General features: G+C 42.3%; 1 protein-coding gene across 2 annotated transcripts; it reads right to left on the bottom strand.

The window, feature by feature from the left end:
* Positions 1-19700, bottom strand: LOC146685197 (suppressor of tumorigenicity 14 protein-like). 2 transcript variants are annotated; one of them, XR_014917275.1, is made up of 20 exons: positions 19350-19700; positions 16369-16516; positions 13978-14108; positions 13329-13399; positions 12863-13056; positions 11959-11994; positions 11579-11807; positions 10993-11129; positions 10215-10312; positions 9488-9588; positions 7249-7382; positions 7060-7164; positions 6829-6936; positions 5985-6098; positions 5720-5845; positions 5465-5636; positions 4191-4462; positions 3345-3481; positions 1527-2598; positions 1-501 (listed from the first exon to the last, which is right to left on the bottom strand). XR_014917275.1 is itself a non-coding variant. In XM_085444666.1 (19 exons), the coding sequence occupies exons 1-19, from the start codon at positions 19389-19391 to the stop codon at positions 2437-2439; spliced, it is 2517 nt and encodes an 838-aa protein (XP_085300792.1). In that variant the 5' UTR covers positions 19392-19700; the 3' UTR covers positions 1025-2436. The 2 variants fall into 2 exon arrangements, 1 of the variants encoding a protein (XP_085300792.1); XM_085444666.1 differs by lacking the exon at positions 1-501 and having other exon boundaries at positions 1025-2598.
* Between the last annotated feature and the right edge of the window lie 370 nt (positions 19701-20070).

Below are 20070 nucleotides of genomic sequence, written 5' to 3'. Positions count from 1 at the left end.
TATGTTCATTAAAGTTTTTATTGCATGATTATTGGCAGCTGTTTCCTAAAAGTAAACACTGACATGAACAATCCCCATGTGAGTTTATTACAGCTTAAAATTGAAAAAGAAAGAAAAAACATTATTCTTCAAAAGAAAAACAAATTTTTAGGCTGACAAAACAAGACCAACCACATTTTTTCTCTGTTCTTTATAAAACATCCATCCATCCATCTTCTTCCGCTTATCCGGGGCCGGGTCGCGGGGGCAGCAGCCCAATCAGAGAAGCCCAGACCTCCCTCTCCCCAGCCACTTCCTCTAGCTTATCCAGGGAAATACCAAGGCGTTCCCAGGCCAGCCGAGAGATATAATCTCTCCAGCGTGTCGTGGGTCCGCCCTGGGGCCTCCTCTCGGTGGGACATGCTCGAACACCTCCAGGAGGCGGCCAGGAGGCGTCCTTGTCAGATGCCTGAACCACCTCAGCTGGCTCCTTTTGATGTGGAGGAACTTCTCTCCCTATCTCTAAGGGAGAGGCCAGCCACCCTTCGGAGGAAGCTCATTTCTGCCGCTTGTATCCTTGATCTCTTTCTTTCGGTCACTACCCACAGCTCGTGACCATAGGTGAGGAACGTAGATCGACCGGTAAATTGAGAGCTTCGCTTTTACGCTCAGCTCTCTTTTCACCACGACGGACCGGTGCAGCGTCTGCATCACTGTGGCTGCAGCACCAATCCATCTGTCGACCTCCGGCTCCCTTCTCCCATCACTTGCGAACAAACCCCGACATACTTGAACTCCTGCACTTGGGGCAGGAACTCATCCCCGATCTGGAGTGGGCACATCTGAGCATTTACATTGTGGAGTAATGCTGCTAAGTGATATTCTTTACTATCATCATTGTTATTGTTATTATTATTATTGTTATACTGAGATGTATATATACGCTGCATATATAAATACAGCCAGCAAAAGACACGTCACAGCAAAGAGTGTAAATACAAAAGATAAGACTGTGGCAAAATCAGCTTCTTTAGGGAAGTGCTGCTTAAAGAAAGACAACAAAGGCTTTAATTTTTAACAACCTTAAAAAACAACACAAACTTATAAAATGCCCCCAAAAATGACAAGTACAAAGGTTTTAAGGGTAACTTCTACTATCTCACATTACTAACTGCTCTAATCTAGAGAAAAACAACATTTAAAATGAGAATTTTGGAGGTTTTGTTCTGTCAGCTCCTTTTCTGTTAAAGCTCACCTCTGATACACAAATACATCAGAGTTCCCAGAAAGCTGACTCTGGATGTAGCATTTTGTTTAGATCAAAGTTTTTAGATGAAAGTTTTTATCCCCTCATTCAAAATTTTGAATGCATTTATTTTTGCTGTGTTTTATCTTTCAAGTTTTCATCTGAATTCCAAACGTACAGCATTTTACTGCTTATTTGGAACATTTTTAAATTTATTCCTCAATTAAATGTTGTGTAGCTGCAATATAAACTCCACCTGTAGAAGAACCTCTTTATGTTCAAGATGTCGAAGCATTCGGACGTATGTAGCGGCACAGTGCTCTAAACTGCACAGTTGGCATTGAGCACCTACAATTTTGTTATACATGTACAGTACAGTAAAGTGCTATTCTATTCTATTCTATTCTATTCTATTCTATTCTATTCCAGTGCCACCTCTCATTATATTTACTTCAAATGTTAATTTAAAAGTTAATTAACATTAACAGAGAACTTTTTCTCCCTAATAAATAAATTAGACTTCTAGATGAATTTGAAGAACTGGGTTAGCTAATGACAAAAAACCCTGAGCCCCCAAAGTAAACCTTTTATTATGAGATCATATTTCTGATTTGGCCTTACCTTCAAGCCTTTATCCTGTTCAACTAAATCAGTTAAATTTGTAATTCTGTTATAATTAAAATAGAAATCCTGAGCCTTGAAGATATTTGCAATTTGAATGTAAGTAAGCAATGAATATTCACAATATTCCATTATGAATATCCTATTAAGCCCCGAGAATATTTCAAGCACCATTTTTTACAAGCCAGCTCACCTTCACAAAGAACATATGTGGGACCAGGATGCATCACAAACTTCCACCACAATTTACCAAAAGCAGTGCAAATTAGCAGGGCACAGAAGAGCAGACCTGATGGGTGATTAATATCCTTACAAAAATAACATGGTGAAAGTGCAGCTTTTACACTCTGGAAACAACAAGGCAGTTCATATAAAAACAGGCAGTGGATGAGAATGGATATGTTCTGATGTAAGGGTAAAGTCCTGATAGGAACTCGCAATTCTCAACAAGACAGTTTATGTTGGATGTTGCAAAGTTTTGTGCATGCGCTGCAGAGAAAATACATGCAGAGCCGTTTTGGTGCTGCGCATTCCACAGTGAATCCAAGAGAAACACCCGTAATCCAGAGAACCTGTGCACGTTCCTGTTCCTACACTCCACTATTTTCTTTTATCCAGTTGCGATATTTGGTAACTTGGGTATAGATGCCAGGTTTGTTCTTGCGAGCGCAGCCTTCGCCCCAGCTCGTCACACCAGCCAGGAAGACCCGCCCCTTGGTGCTGGTGAAAGACAGGGGTCCACCAGAGTCACCCTGAGAATCAGAGAGGAGAGAGATTATTTTCAGCTTGAAGGTTTTCTGTGAGTCCCAATAAGCATTAAAAAAGGACATATTAACCGATCCCCGATAACCGACATGATCCCCTTTTTTGGGACTTTTGGAAAAACACTCTGTGGACTGATGAGACATAAACTGAACTTTTTGTGTCCCATAACATCTGGCGTTAAAGTAACAGCATTTCAGAAAAGGAACATTATACCAGTACTTTTGGGTTTTGCAGGACAATGATCCAAGATAAACCAGCAAGTCCACCTCTGAATGTCTTAAGACAAACAAAGTGAAGACTGTGGAGTGGAGTAGTCAAAGTCCTGACATGAATCTGACTGACATGCTGTGGCGTGACCTTAGAAAGGCATTTCCTACTTGAAAACCCTCCAGTGTAGCTGAATTACCCCAATTCTGCAAAGATAAGAGAGCCAGGTTTCCTCCACAGCGCTGTAAATTACTTTGATTGCCATTAATTGCAAATGCTTGATTACAGCTGCTGCTGCCATGGGTGGCCCAACCAGTTACTAGGTTCACTGTTTCACACAGGGCCATGCAGGTTTGGATTTTCCCCTTAATAATTAACACCTTTATTTACAGACTGCATTTTGTGTGTTATCTTGTCTAATATTCAAATTCATTTGATCTGAAACATTAAAGTGTGACAAACACAGAAATGTAGTTTATTTGTTTTAAATAAAACATCTGTCTATTACAAGCATTCGAGTTTGTACCTGGCAGGCGTCCACGCCTCCTTTGAGGACTCCAGCACACAGCATGTTGTCGGTCACCGGGTCTGTCAGGAGACTCTTGCACACTGTGCTGTTGATGATCCGGACTGCTGCCTTCTGCAGTACAGCCGCCCCGGAACCTGATAGACAGCAAAATTACAGCGCTCTGGTTCTTTGTCATGATCTGACTTTCAGATGCTTAAAGTTTGTTGTTTATTTTTTTGTTTTTTAGATCAGTCACCTCTTTTATTCATCTTATCCAGTTACCCAAAAACATTTTAACGGACACACTGTGCACCGTGCCATGTTAAATTTTCGGCTAACAGTTTTTAGGGTACAAAAATACTCTTATACCTGTAAAATGTAAAGTGGTGTATAAACACAGGGCAACTTGAGAAGCTCCCAGCAGTCCTATTGCAGTGAGGGAGAGTTTAGGCTCTCTCTCTAACTTTAAGTTTTGTCTAAAGGGAATGTTTTAAGCCTAATCTTAAAAGCAGAGAGTGTGTCTGCAAACTGAAAGGTCCGTGGAAGAGGGCCTGAAAAATGAAGGCTGTGCATCTCATTTTACATGTAAATATCGCACATTTGAACCAGCAGTCTGAGAGTGAAGTGCTGTGGTAGGGTGAATTTTATGTTGAGGAACATTGTTATCTTTACTATTAGGTCTTTCAGAACAATGCTTAGTGTTGAATCCACTGGCTGGCTGGGCAGACACATCTGTGGGATCAGTTAAGTTTGTTTGTGGGAACGTTTCATTGCAGACACATTTAAAAACTTCCACAACACTTCCAGTGTGGGATATTCGGACGTTTCAGACAAGCTGTGTTCTCGTCATTCTCATCATCTCACCTCCCTCCCTGGTAGCTCCCCAGCCAGTGATCCAAGCCTCTTCTCCTACTGGGAAGTCATGCGCGGGGGAGGGCAGGCAGATGGGCCAGATGTTCTGGTTGAGCGTGACGCTGTTGTCCAGTTCCATGAGAGTGATATCATTATCGTAGGTCTCAAGGTCGTAGCCCGGGTGAACGATGATCCGCTTCACGCCCCGCTTCATGGTCCACTTGCTGGTCTGACTCTGCTCGTGAAGACCCAGAAGAGCCTCCCATTGGTTAGCCTGAGAGAATCTACATGAAAAAACAGCCAAGGAATTCTTTCAGTTCATTTATGTCATTTGTCTGATTTTACATTAAAAAGCATATACAAGTACATTAAAAAAAACAAAAAACTGTAAAATTTGTGGTACACAAAATTCAAAGCTAGAGCTCCACTAGAAAGGATGTGACTTGTGTCTGGTTTTGGGAGGAGTAGTTAGAGATCAAATGAGCAGGATGTATAATATACAGGAAAAGACATTATTTTGTAGTTAGTGATACTGAAACAGCCGGTCTGTAATCATGCTTCTGTGATATATATGAAGTTATTGGGTTCTGAACTGCAAAGAAACAGTTGAGTGCATCTCATAGTTTTCGATCACTCTACACATGTCCCCCACTTATACCCATGCCTCTACAAAGTGTATGCAATCTAGTTGAAGGAGTGTCCTTTATTTCAACAGCGGTGAAAAAGTCACAGTGACTCAAATGTGGTGAACAGCACTGGTGGTGAGCAAAGATTGATTCAGTATCAGTAAGGCTCTCGTGTTTTCAGTGCACTCTAAGCTGACAGATGACGGCACAACCACAGTCCCAGTCGTTTCTACCTAAAGTTCATCTCTGACACAGTGTTCACAATCTAAACAGGGATTCACAGTACAAAGTGCCACGAATGATGAGTGCTCCACAGGCCGCTGGTCTTGCTGCTCACTTGTAATGACATATTCACACTTTGAAAGTCTGAATTCAGCCTCTAAGGACAAAATGTCTCTGTTATAGTTGGAGATTGAATTCTCATCAACGGTGATGCTTAACAGAGAATTTTGGTCTGAAACAAAAGCTGATGTCTGCACAAGTCTGACGTCCACATTAAAAATAGAGAGCACTCAGTGTAAGTGGTGAGAACAGGAGAGAGAGATGGGCAAAATTTAAATAAGGTTTTTGGTTTTTCTGAGGTCTGTTTCTGGAACTTTTTAATCACACTTCATATCAGTAAACACTCAGCCCCGTCATTTCAGATAGAGGAGCTCCTACTTGTCCTGAACGCAGTGGGCGGCGGTCAGCAGCCAGCGGTTGCTCAGCACAGAGGCTCCACACACATGTCCCATTCCCTTGAAGTGGAGGCTGACCTGCCAGGGCCACTCGCCCTCCCGAGATGCTTGTCCTCCCACGATGCGAGAGCTGCGGTATGGCCTTATCCCGCACTCTGAAAGCACACATATGTGCAGGCGTTACCGCCACTAAACTCCATACCACAACCATCTGTAGGCAAGTGTGTGGTTAACTTACCACAGTTATCCTCATCAGAGTCGTCGGTACAGTCCTGCACTCCATCACACTCTGGGTTCATTTTACTGATGCAGAGTTTGTTTTTGCATTGGAAGGTGAACTCTGAGCATGTCTGCAGCACCAAAGCTGAAAGACGAGAGACACGTGCAGTATCAGTGAGCAACTCTGACCCACAGGTATCCTTTACCTCAAAATGCTGTTTGATTAAAGATTTTCATGAAAACCATACATTTTCAGAAGTTCTTATTTGAACTTTACTTCTTACATTTTTCACATTTGGACTCATCAGACGCATCACCGCAATCATCTTTTCCATTGCACTTCAAATTCTCTGCAATACAGCGGCCATTTTTGCAGGAAAACTGCCCTTTGCATGTTTCTGTAAAACAAGAGAAAAATCACTTATTTAATTTGACCTGTTGCTATTTTAATTCCAGAGCTCTTTTAAAGGAGTCAGTTTCAACAAAGACAAACACAGGCTAGTCTTCCACCTTTCTTCCACATACACTGCCTCTGCATGTCAACAGATTCTTATGGAAATGTGATTGCACAACCCTCTGGTCTGATTTGCCTGCTGGGCTTCCTACATTCCTCAACAAAACTGGCTATACCGGCAGAACAACCTCTTGCATTATCTGCCACCTTGCATTTATAGTCCAGTTTTTATTACAGTACTGTTTATGCACATATTACTTTAAAATGTATGGAGAAAAGAGTGATAAAATTTGCCTGTTGCTTTGGTGAAGTTTCAACTAATTCTTTGTATCAGTACTTATTGAAAAAAGACATCTTTTTGGCTTTTATTATTTCCCTCAACTTGAATGTCTTTATACATTTTTTTAATGCAGACCCTCAGTTTATTCTCCTTTTTTTAATCTCCTCAGGTTTCTTCTGATTGGCTGCCCCTCCCAAATATAAAGGATTTGATTGGCAGGCAGGTGGGGCTAGAGCAAATGCAGTCAGACCTACTTATCTAACAAGAGCATATTTGGGATATCCTCTGTCACTGACAACACTGCCTGAGTTTTTAGTGCAATAAACTTTAAGCGATGTTTAAAATAAACATCAACTGCTGAAATAGCTCCAGTTTATTGTTTCGCTGCACTCACCACAGTTTTCTTCGTCCGTGTTGTCTCCACAGTCGTCCACCCCATCACACAGCCAAAATTTTGGTTTACAGTGACCATTTTTACACTGTATCTGAGACGCGTCACACTCTAATGAGGCACACAAAGAGAACCCAACATTGTTAGGGACAGAAAAGGTGAAAGACCATTTTCGATGTGCTCCTTTAATTTCATTCTTTTCAGACAGAAAGAAGTTTGACGGTTTGGACTCACTGCAGTTGATCTCATCGCTGTCATCTCCACAGTCGCCCCAGCCGTCACACCGCAGAGTGTTATTGATGCACAGGTTGTTGCTGCACGTGAACCTTCCTGGACAAGCTGATAGGACAAACATAATATTACCTCATTTGTTCGCCGGCTTCAGAGAACGCTACAGTCCTTAAATTAAGCATGTATCCTTACGATTGTTCGGGGTGAAGGCCTCGTACTCAGCAGTGAAGCCCTGATCAACGTAGGAGGAGTCCGACTTAAATGTAATGGTCATCTTGTTGCTGTTGATGGTGAACACTGGGCTCTTCAAGTCGCTGCCACACAGCCTATAACAAAAAAACACAAAACAATGTAACTAGGTTACATATTTTACACACACACACACACACACACACACACACACACACACACACACACACACACACACACACAGAATTCTACTTTATTGTCATTGCACATGTCACAAGTGTGAGGCAACAAATTGCAGTTTGCATCCATCCAGAAAGGGCTTTTGCAATAATATAGATATAATACAGGATATAGATCTATTATAGGTATGTTACACATATGAAGGTATGTTATGAAGATACTATAACTTTAAGTATGTACCGGCTGTAGCTGTAGTGAGTGTACAAGCTATGTACAGGTTATACATATGGTTAAACAGTTGTAAACAGTTATAAAACTGTAATTATTGTATTGGACAGTATGATTGTCTACACAGCATTTACAGTAGTACACTTATCTACTTTTTCTGTCATTCTCAGTCCGGTCCTTGTACCCGACCATTGGGACAAAATGTTTTGGTTTATTAAGCCACTCATTAATCATAAGTGACTAATCATGACTAACTCATCAACCATTCAAACATCAAGGCAACAAACTCATGCAGCAACATTACTGCAACAGTCAGTAAACATTTGGACAGAAATCAGAATAATCAGCAAGTATCCAAAGACCTCTGAAATGATCTTCAGGAAGCCTGGAGAACTATTCCTGAAGACGACTTCAAGAAATGATAAAAACACTTGCCCAAGAATAAAAAGTAGCCATTCCAGGTTTTTGCCTCATAGGCTACGTTCACACTGCAGGCGAAAGCGTGTCAAATCCGACTTTTTTGACCATACCCGATCATGGTGTGACATCGTGAACGGCACAAATCTGATTTTCAAATTCGACCTGGGTCACTTTCGTATGTGGTGCTGAATCCGATACATATCTGTCTAAGGAGTTTGGAAAGAAAAGCATCTGGACTTCTTTAAGTTACTTGAAGACGTTTCACCTCTCATCCGAGAAGCTTCTTCAGTTCTAAGGTCAAATGGTGGAGAGTCCCAGATATAAACCTAGTGGGAGTGACCCCCCACAGAGGGACAAAAGGACCCCTGATGATCCTCTAATCGCCTGAGCCAAGGTGTGAAAGTGAGTGTGGGTCCCAATCAGCCAGAGTTTCGGGTGAGTTCATTGTGAAACCTGGCCCCACCTTATCATGTGATTTCCTGAGGTCAGATGGCCCAGGATGTGAGTGGGCGTTAAGGCGTCTGGGGAGGGAACTCAAAACTGGATTATAGATGGCAGACAGTTGGTGTCGTAAACCCCGCCTCTGTTCAAAGATGGTCGCTCACAGTGGACATAGATGCTTCTTTCACTCCTCTTTCAAACCATCTGTCCTCTCTGTTCAAAATGTGGACATTGGCATCCTCAAAAGAGTGACCTTTGACCTTTAGATGCAGATGGACTGCTGAGTCTTGTCCTGTGGAGGTGGTGTCGCATTAAATCCGTCTTTTACGTCACCGACACAAGACAGACACCAATTATCAGCACCTGAGAAAACATCGTGAACGCTTCCTGGCCATCCAGTGAAATTGTTGCGAAGACAACGTTGGAGAAATGCGAACATTTTCTTTGTATATAATCTGCAGATTCTGACAGAAATCTGCAACTATCCTGTGAAGCACCGCTCCTCTAAAACAGCAATCATGATCATTATTAGGTCAAATGTAAATAACAAAATAACTTTATAACTTAAAGCAAAATTGGGAAACATAAAATCCGAAACAAGTCTTTATATTAAGGGTCATCAGTCACACAATGCTGTTTGGTCTGGGTCCAAACAGAGCGCGTTGTGTGTGACGTCTTCTTTTGAGCATGCGGAGCTCTCTGAGGGTTCACACTAGAGCGCGTTTGCTGTCACATTTTATTTGTAGTGTGAAGAAGCAGACAAAAAATCAGATTTGATCAAAGAATCGGAATAGAGCACGAAGACCTGCAGTGTGAACCTAGCTATATACTGTATTTCCATGTATTTCACTTCAGCTATTTCCCATTCTTCAAGCTAAATATAAGGACATTGGTGGTAATGTAAGACCTTTTAACAGCACTGTATACTAAGAATAACCTTTCTTTAAAAGGCATAACACTGCTCGTTACTGACCTTTCACCATTGATCTCAACATAGTCATGGCCGCAACCTTCAGTTTTATTTCCCAGCGAGAACTTATTGAACAGAACCTTCAGAAATTTGTTGTTTGCAACCTGAAAAACAAAGTAAAAAACAAATGAAACAGGAGCGTAAAATATTTAAAACATGATCAACTAATAAAAATAAGTCCAATAAATAGATTTTCTGATTTGTGCTTTTAATAAATTTAAAATGAGCAATGATGGAAAAATGTCATTGTCGTCATCATCATCATCTATGGGGTTTATCTTTATAAATAATAATTATATTGTTTTGCTGAAGACTCAGTTGGTCAGTGTAAGAGAAAAGTTCGTTTGGTTCTAGGTCAGCTAACTGAAAAGTGTCATTTCAGTGGAGGGAATGAAATTCAGTTTGTGTTCAGGTTGGCAGTGAAGCATTTGCACCTGGAGGCAGAATTTAAAGTTGCATACAATCACTAAATGTCCTGCAAATTATTAATTAAACAATAATCAAGCCAAAATGCAAGAGTGCATAGAAAAATAAGTACACTCCTATTAAGAGAGTGAGTACTCGAGTAATTGAGCATCATCCAGAGTGAGCGCCTCTATAAAAACAGGTGTTTTGGCAGTTTGCTGGTCTTTGCTGGTTGTTCAGGTGTCTGTTACCATGAGTCTGCTGGAGTGCGGTCGTGGGAACAAATAGGATGCTGTGCAGAAGCCTCAGTAAAATGAAGGCTCACCTCGATGTTCCACACACATGTGGTGCGAGGAGGGTAGTTGGACGGGAAGAACGGTGAAGAGATGGAGCCTTTCTCTCCAGTCAGCGTGCCGCCACAGTCTGAGGGACGCACAGTTCATACTGACATGTTAGATCATCTACAAAGACTTTAGCTGCAGAATTAATAAAGTTTATGTCGAGATAGCATCCTTTAGATCTGACCTTTAACACATCCATCCATTCATTTCCGCTTATCCTTTTCAGGGTCGCGGGGGGCGCTGGAGCCTATCCCAGCTGTCATAGGGCGAGAGGCGGGGTACACCCTGGACAGGTCGCCAGTCTGTCGCAGGGCTAACACATAGGGACAGACAACCATTCGCACATTCACACCTAGTGACAATTTGGATTATCCAATTAACCTATCCCCACAAGCTGCATGTCTTTGGACGGTGGGAGGAAGCCGGAGTACCCGGAGGGAACCCACGCAAACACGGGGAGAACATGCAAACTCCACACAGAAAGACCCCGGCCTGATGGTGGAATTGAACTCAGGACCTTCTTGCTGTGAGGCAACAGTGCTAACCACCGTGCTGCCTTTAACACAATTACTATTATTATTATGTACTGATTGAAAAATTATTACTGTAATCTCTGGGCTGGAAACATTAGGCAGTCTTAAGATTTCTGCTGCTGTTGCATTTTTTCCCAACACACATTTAAGTCACACATTTCAAGTCTTTCATGCCCTGTGGAAATATTTCACAAAGAGCTGACAGCTGTTCAGAAGACGTTTGATTTACTTAGTGTAGTCTGAGGAATCGGAGAGTAGTTTGCTCTGAAGCCGGGGAAGTTTTTCTCCTCATTAGTGACCAGCATCAGCAGCATGACGTTTCCAGAGGAGATGAAGGACAGCGGCTGGTGAGGGTATCCACACTGTCTGAGCGGACAAGGGAGAGACAGAAAGAAACCTTTAGTGCTCCTGGGGCCGGGTGCATAACGCATGTGTCGGCACAAAAACGTTTTAATGCCTTTTCCCCAACACAAACTGGTGTTGTACGAGGCATGCCCTCTCCCTCCTCTGCGTATGCCTGACATGTCCCTCTGATTTCCTCATTCCGTATCCTGTCCAATTATGGTCACTCTGAAACAACTAAATATATATCTCCATATCTTTACATTCGTTCCATAGTCTCTGCCAATTTTTTAACCTGAGCCAGTGTTTCAGGGTAAACAATATTCAGGAACCCGGTTACTTTAGTCTGAACATCCCTTTGTGTTAAAAATGAGCAGCTATTAAAACACAGAATAAGAATATCAGCCTGTTTTGTCTTGTTTTCTCTGAGATAGCTGACACTTTAAATTCTAGGAAGAGATCGTTCGTCTCACTCTGTCATAGCGCGTTTCTCTATGGGGACGAGCGAGTCGTAGATTTTGATGAAGTCTCGCTGACAGTCGTCCTCCAGGATCAAGTCATCAAAGTCGAGCTGGATTCGGTGTTGCGGGTCTGCCCGAAACTTCCACTGCAGGTAGGCGTTTGAAGGGTACGGAGAGTTTGGAAATCCCGGAGACTCAACGTGCCCGGAGTTTTCGATGTGGATGTCGATGCTTTTCCTCTCTGAAAATATGACGAGAAGAACATGTTTTGGATGAAGTATACCAGTTGTGAAACAAGCAACTTTAATTTTTTTGGAACATTTTAACAAGTCAAACTTTACATAGAGAATTACAGAAAAAAAAGAAGTTCCCACCACGAAACTGGTTTATACCTGAAAGCTTGGTTTTGGTCAAGCGTGGATCTATAGCTGTAAACACAAAGATAAATGTGTTAGTAAACCACATATATCAGTTCCTCGTTACTAATTAAAACAACAATAATCATTTTTGCGTTTTTGATTAAACTTTACTCGATGTTTTTAACAAAACCTTGGAGGAAGAATTCAGAGCAGATGTAGCGTCAATATTTGAGAACAGACGTATCGTAGCGGGACGTCTTGATGTCTCACTGTCGTCATTGGAAACAAAAGCTTACTGCTTAGTTTTGCTGTACAAGCAGCAGTGCTGCAGTTTTTTGATCATTTGTGAATCGCAGTGAGACACAAGTAAGCTCCTGTCTGTCACCAAATGTTATAGTTATGATTATACATATACACCAGGACTATGACTCTTACTACATATAACTATATATCCTCCAAGGGTTTATGCAGTTTCACCACTTTAGGAATCTATTCGCTCCTCAGTCTTTAACAGTGTCCAGCATCATGTTTGTATGAGACAAAGAAGCTTCTAGAAGATGTTTCCCCATAAGAAAAGATAAGAGCTGAGTTAAAGAATCCATTAACCATTAGAAGAAGAACCATTCATCGTGAAAATGTCTGCATGTAAGTTAAATATACTTTTTAAATTAATTTAATAAATTTTTTTTTTAATTAATTAACTAATTTTTCCAAGAGTTGTCAAAGACAGCACAGTGCTCCAGGTTTAAAGGGTCATATCAGAGCGTAGATTTTACTTTTCAGTGCAGGCAGATGAAGAACAGACATATGGAGAACAGCTGGTGGTTAAGTGCCCATAGTGAATACAAAGCTAATAATAATTTGATGTAAAAAAAAAAGCTTGAAAATTGTTTTGGATGAACAACCTTGTAGAAAACTAATCTGTGAGCCGTCAAACCTTGTGTCACGATGTCGTTGACACTCAGGGCGTCTGTGGGTTTCAGCAGGAATCGTCCTTTTCCGCCCTCCTGACTTCCTGCTGGAGGCTGCATAGAGTCGATGGCTTCATCCAGCGAGGCTTGCTGGGGTGGGGGGACATCAAACTCTGATTCGTAATAAGCCACAATGGTGTTCGACCCTCTGTCGCCCTCACTGCACAACAGGACACACAGAGGATTTGTACAGGCTTCATTCAGTGCAACAGAAAAGCAACTGCGCATTACAGCTATGTACCAATCAGCCGCCTCAATACAACAATCAGATTAGTACTGTGTAGGTCCATTTGCTCTCTGAACTATCAGAGCGTGGACTGCACTTATTGCCTTTATTTCTGACCCCTTAAAAGATCTTCATTGATATTCACTTTTCCCGTCACTGGTGATATTGTTGTGGCTGGCTGGTACACGCTGTCTCTTTCACAGTACCTGAAGGCCTGAACGGACGAATGGTTGAAGTATCTGTCCAGCAATGAGTTTTTGGAGTACATCAGTTTGAGCTGAAGAGAAAAAGGTCACATTATGGCACCTATTACCTTTATGGCCTCAACAAATAGAGAAACAAGTGACAGAGGAAGACACAGAGCAGAAGTGGTTAGAAGTAACATCAAGGTTACAACTCAGACTCGCAGCACACAATCATGTAGTGACGCAGAGTGTGCTGTAATGGATTTTGGGGAAGTAGGTCCTATTAAAAGGCCTGAAAAGATTAGTCTCACTGGAAGTGTAGGAGTGCTATCACCTCTGCCTACTGATAGTGCTGATAGTTGTTGGAGGGTTCTATGTTAGAAATTTGTGTTTCTAAGTTGAGGGTGTAATGGATGCTGGTGAATGAAGACAGCTGCACTCCAAGATACCAATTACACACACACACACACACACACACACACACACACACACACACACACACACACACACACACACACACCACTATACATGCATCTATATTTCAGATTGTTCTTATATGTCTTCTAAATATTTATTTCTATCACAGAGCAAACCTGAAGGTCTCATGATGAATGTATAACACCGCATATATGGAAAATTCCCATGATGCTTTGGAACTGTCAGGTCTCACCTGTTTGCAGACCTGAGCAGCCAGGTTAGTGAACTCAGAACTGCCAGGCTCCTCATACTGTGGCAGGAATTGCTTGTTGTTGATTTCCATGGAGCCGATATAAATTCTCTTCATTTTCACATGCTGGGGCTCTGAAGACACACAGAGATGTTTCCAATATCTTTATACACAACATTCTGATCACAACTGTATATAATTGTTATGACAATTTTATGGGTGAGTTTCCCTTGTGGACTGGACCTCTCTCTCTTACAGGACAAATAACACTGCTACAGTCGTGAGAGGAAAGCTGGGGTAGTTTCTTCACTCATTAGTGAGACGTCCTGGCTTTGCCGAGGGTATTTTTATAGTGACAAACTCTTCTTTCCAATAAATGAAGATCTTCTAAATTAGCGAGACACCATTTCCTCTCCATTATCTGCATCAAGCTGTGTAATTGAGATTTATATCAGGGAGTCAATTATTCTGAATTTGAAGCTTTTGTTTTCATAGGAGCCATAGTATCCAGAGTCATACGCAGCGAGGACGTAACACTATTAATGAGATAATCCAGTCCAGGTAGCTGCTCTGTTTCAATTAGACCTTACACCTGCCAGACAAGGTGTGTCCTAGGATGCTTAAGGCGTGTGCTGCTGAACTTGGGGAGCCGCTACAACGAGTCTTCAACCTCAGTCTGCGACTGGGGAGAGTGCCCGCCCTCTGGAAGACATCCTGCATCGTCCCGGTCCCCAAAAAGAACCGGCCCAATGAGCTGAATGACTTCCGACCGGTGGCACTGACGTCACATCTTATGAAGACTCTAGAGCAGCTCTTCCTCAACCTCCTCCGACCACAGGTACAACATGCCCAGGACCCACTACAGTTTGCATACAAGGCGGGTGTCGGAGTGGAGGATGCCATCCTGTACCTCCTACACAGAGCCCACTCACACCTGGATGGGGGAAAAGGCACGGTCAGGATCCTGTTTCTTGACTTTTCCAGTGCCTTTAATACCATCCGGCCCTGTATGCTTCAGGAAAAACTGAACAGGATGGAGGTGGACCCCTGCCTGGTGGCTTGGATCTCCGACTACCTCACCGACAGACCACAGTACGTCAGGCTGAAGGACATCACGTCTGACACAGTGGTCAGCAGCACAGGAGCACCACAGGGAACTGTGCTGTCCCCTCTTCTCTTCACCCTGTACACCTCTGACTTCTGCTACAACTCTGAATTATGCCATATTCAGAAGTTTGCAGATGACACGGCCATCATGGGGTGTATCTGGGATGATCAGGAAGAGGAGTACAGAAGTCTGGTGAGGAACTTTGTCGCATGGAGTCACACAAACCACCTGCAACTCAACACCTCAAAGACTAAGGAACTGGTTGTGGACTTCCGGAGGTCCAGAGAAGGTCCACTGCCGGTTCAGATAGAGGGGGAGGAGGTGGAGGTGGTCAACAAGTACAAGTACCTCGGGCTGTGGGTGGACAATAAACTGGACTGGTCATGCAACACAGAGCACCTGTATAAAAAAGCCCAAAGCCGACTGTACTTCCTCAGGAGGCTGAGGTCTTTTAACATCTGCAGGAAGCTCCTGAGGATGTTTTACCAGTCGGTGGTTGCTGGAGTACTTTTCTATGCTGTGGTGTGCTGGGGGAGCAGCACAGCAAAGAGGGACTCATCCAGGCTGGAGAAACTGATCAGGAGGGCTAGCTCTGTGGTCGGCATGAAGCTGGACACTCTGGTGACAGTGGCAGAGAAAAGGACATTAAAGAAACTGATGGACATTATGAACAATGCTGGGCATCCTCTGCACACGGCCATAAACAACCAGAAGAGTCTGTTCAGTGACAGGTTGCTTCTCCCCAAGACAAGAACTAACAGACTTAAAAACTCCTTTGTCCCACACGCCATCAGACTGTTTAACTCCTCTCTGGAGGGGAGAGGGAGGGGAAACAGGAGGACAAAGGAGGGGGGAACAACTAAGCTGTAGTGCCTCTGCACCTCACTGTGCAATACTTTTGTAAATAGTCAACAGTGCAATAGACTCAATACTTGAAATGTGCAATTCACTTGTATTTTTATTTTTTATTCCTATTTATTCTATTTATCCCCTTTGTATATTTTATTTATATTTGTCTCTGTATTTATATATGTGTGTGTGTGTGTGTGTGTGTGTGTGTATATATATATATATATAACAATTCTGTAACTGTAACTTCGGTCGTTGTGCTTTTTTTTGGAAGTTGAATTTCCCAGAGGAACCCACCCGAGGGATTAATAAAGTTCTATCTTATCTTCTCTCTCTTATCTTATATCCTGTCTGACATCAAGGCGCTCAGATATGTATTTTCAAATCCAACCCCCAGCATCAGGTTAGCTGAATGTAGTTTGATGAAGTCAGCTTACGGCAAAACAGCCCGACCAGCAATGCAATCACAGCCAGAACACCAATCACCAAGGCGACTCCTATCCCTGCCCCCTTCTTGTTGCATGACTTCTTCTCCACGTCCTTGGGATCTGAAGCCTGCAGAAATGCTTCCTCAACGTCATTGTCCTGCATACAGAGATAGTTGGAGAAGACAAAGTTTATCAATTGGTTCAGGACTGTACAAAATCTCAAAGTGGCCTCAACATTTTTGTTTTGTTCAAGGCCAAAGTTTGTTTTTTATCTTTGTTTTTTTGTGTGTGTTTTTTTACACAGTCTGGCGTGCAACGTTATCAGGTAGGAATAGCAGGTTAGTAGACAGCAGACTGTGGGCTATTTACTCGACTGCAGTATTGGATGGTGTTTTCCAGTGACAGCAGCACAGCGCTCGGTCTAAATTCAACAGTCCCCCAGCTTTTTGAAGATGCTGCTGTTCAGCATGTTTGTATTCACTACAGACTCTATATAAAAATGTAGAAGACTCACTGTGAGATTTGAAGCCTGAACCAGCAGTTTGCAGTTTTTAAGGATTAAAATGTCCAAATTGGACCACAGAGTGGACTCCTAACTTAATGGGAAACATAGTGACCTGAGTAAGTTATTATATCCATGTCACAGCCTGACTGAGAATCCAGCCATCTTCTTTTGCTCATCCTTATTCCGGGCAGCTGGAGCCCATCCCAGCTCTTACACCCTTGACTGGTCCATTAACAATAGTCAGTAAAAGGCACCAAGCAAAATGGAGTGCTCCATCTGATCCCTAATTTCAAGTATTAAAGTTAACAAAAAGAGGAGTTATAAAAACAGCTATTATGACAACTAGAAAACTAGCCCCACAGGGTAAACCAGATTTTGTATAACAGATGTAAACGTGTTTATTTCTGTTGTATAGTTGTGCTCTTTAATACGGGAGTCTGTGGCGACTGACTTAGTATTTTGGCACCTGGTTCAACTGTGCTTCCTGTTTGCAGGTTAGTGACAGATACATAAGTTCATCCAAGTTCATCTCATGTAAATTTGACTTCTGTCAACTTGGTTGTTTTTTTTTCACAGGTTTTGTGTTTGTACAGCCACAGCTTTTCAGATTACTTTTCAAAACTGCCTGTTTTGTTCAACAAACATGTTTGATGCACATTTTACACAAAACTACAAAAAAGAGAAACTTGAGGCAGCACTTGCATATGTACCTCCATTCCTTCCCATCAGTCTTAAGCAAATATGCATACATTAACTTTTTCCTCCCCTCATGTCACTGCTGACATTTTGAAAATAAAATGATCCAGCAGTGTGAATGGGAGAAAACATCTAGAACTATTAACTAGTGCTACAACAAAGTGGAGTCAGAATATACAGTGAGCACAGCAGACTGTAAGCACCAGGGACATCGCCCCAACCTGATACTTTAGTTCAAAGTTGATGATAAATTTGTGAAAAGGTGTTGCCTTCAGTTTTTAGTTGTACTTATGACTGTAAAGGCAGCAAATGAGGACACAGTGTGTTTTCCAATGCACTGTAAACCTGTTCAGCTGTGTCAAGCAGGGTGTTGCTGCACAGGAATGTCTCTATGACTGTTATGAAATGCCAGCATGTTGTATCCTGGACACACCATTAGATCTCTAATGCAGTGCTTTAAAGAGCTGGTTGGTGCCTCATTATAGGGTGTGACATAAATGCTCTCCCTTCAAACAATCCAAAAAATCATTTGTCTCAAAGGCAAAATTGTGTGAAGCAACTATGCAACTAGCAACTGTGAACTAACCCTTCCACAAACCCTGACATAATGTGCACATCTAACCACAATGTGTGATTAACATTAATCTCTTTAATAAACTAGATATTACACGCTTACAAAGAAGATCCAGAATTACTGACCAAACAAACACTGTTTGTCTTCAGAAGATAGAATTGATATCAGTATAGTTTTGCGCAGCTTTTCTACCAGGTTCTTGAATGAGCTCCAGCTCTATTCTGGATTTTTGAAGCCATTTGGTAAAGAGGTTAAGGTCAGTATTACTTTACTAATTAGTTACTACTTTCATGGGGGAAAATACTTTGTGAGCCTTATTTTTTTAATGTTACAACTGGCAAAGGGCAAGAAATAACCAATCTAGTCCAAATACGAATCACTCCACTGACGTCCACACACCTGCAGAAACACTGGTGGTGAGATAAGAGTTGTAAGGTTGCACACCCTGACGGTGCACACCCTGGACCGGGTGCCTAACAGTGGGGTTGTTTGTGCCCAGGTCACTGATCACAGGGGACCTTCAACTGTGTCCACAGATTATTTACTGACAGGTGTGGAGGAGGTGAAACCATCTACATTCTTTCGATGCCTGAGCAGTGTTTAGTCTACTTCTGGTTTCACATTAACAAACATACAAACACATTTACAGTGAAACTGTATAATGTTGCCACATTAATCAGGCACTGGAACATAACTGCTTTTGGGGTGGAAATTTGAGATTGATTGCTTCAATCCATCTCCATGTCGGTTTCTCAAGTTAAATGTTTGATCAGAAAATGTTAATCAGCTCATTATCATATAAAACACCAGAAATCAGAAAAGAACAAACGCTGATGTCGTTTCCAGCTCTTTGATTATTAAAACTGAACCAGGCGCCGTTCTGTCATTTAAACAACTAATCAATAAAACCAAAATCCACCCTCAAAGAGTGAAAATATGCAGGTTCAATGCCAGAGGCGCGCCAGGTTTCAGTGGAGTTCAACAGAAACCAGTGCTCACATTACTCGAACAGATCGCACTTAAACTAATAAAACCCGCAGTGTGACGTGGGAACAGGTTCAGCCTGTGTTGTAAAGCTAATCCAGAAATCCTTCTGCACATTGTGCATATCAGTACGTTCATAATTCCGATATAAATCAATCATATTTATGTTTTTTAAAACCTGTTCCTGGTGTGACGTCACTGAGAGGTTACCATAACAGGTGTTGGACTTACCGGTCTGGGACGGAACTTTTGTCCTGAATCCAGGGAATCCATTAGTCCCTTTGACTTTTTCTTTTCTTTCGTTTTTTTTCCCTCTTTTGTCGCTTATCGATTTTTGTCCAACACTAAAATCGCAGCGCGGTCATGGCGGCGACAGGTGAGCAGCGGCAGGTGTCTCCCTCTCTCTCTCGCTCTCTCTTCCCAGCTGAGCAGAAACGTAAACAGCTGTCTTCTTCTTCTTCTTCTTCTTCTTTGGATTTTTGTCTTTTTCTGACAGGTTAGTTAAAGATGCTGTAGCCTGGCCAGAGTCGGTGGTGTTTCTGGGTCGGTGTCAGAGCGGGTTCTACAGCGAGAATGAGGAAACAGGGCAGGGCGGAGATCAATGGGGGGGCAGAGAGGAGGAGACTGTGTGCTGCGGGTGGAGCACACACCTGTTACTTCATCTCCAGACTTCCCATCAGCCGCGGCTAAACTCATCAGCGTATGCACCTCGTATCTGGCTTCATTGCAGTTTTGACATAGTATTTATTTTATTTTATTCTATTCTATTGTTTTTGTTATTTTATGCTGCTCTTAACTTTGTGCCGTCCGCTTTCTGCCGTGACCAAGCACATTTCACAGTTGTGGGACTAATAAAGGTTTATCTTATCTTTTATACAGTGTGTACAGTGTACCTTATTTATACAGCGCTAAAACAGCAATGCACTTTATTCTGCAGTATTCAACAGATCCT

This window comes from Copadichromis virginalis, linkage group LG20 (genome assembly GCF_057382275.1).
Source record: "Copadichromis virginalis isolate Kocher_CV1m ecotype Utaka linkage group LG20, C_Virginalis_male_GT1.1, whole genome shotgun sequence".
Lineage (NCBI taxonomy): Eukaryota > Metazoa > Chordata > Actinopteri > Cichliformes > Cichlidae > Copadichromis > Copadichromis virginalis.
This window is presented reverse-complemented; position numbering and strand designations above follow the sequence as displayed.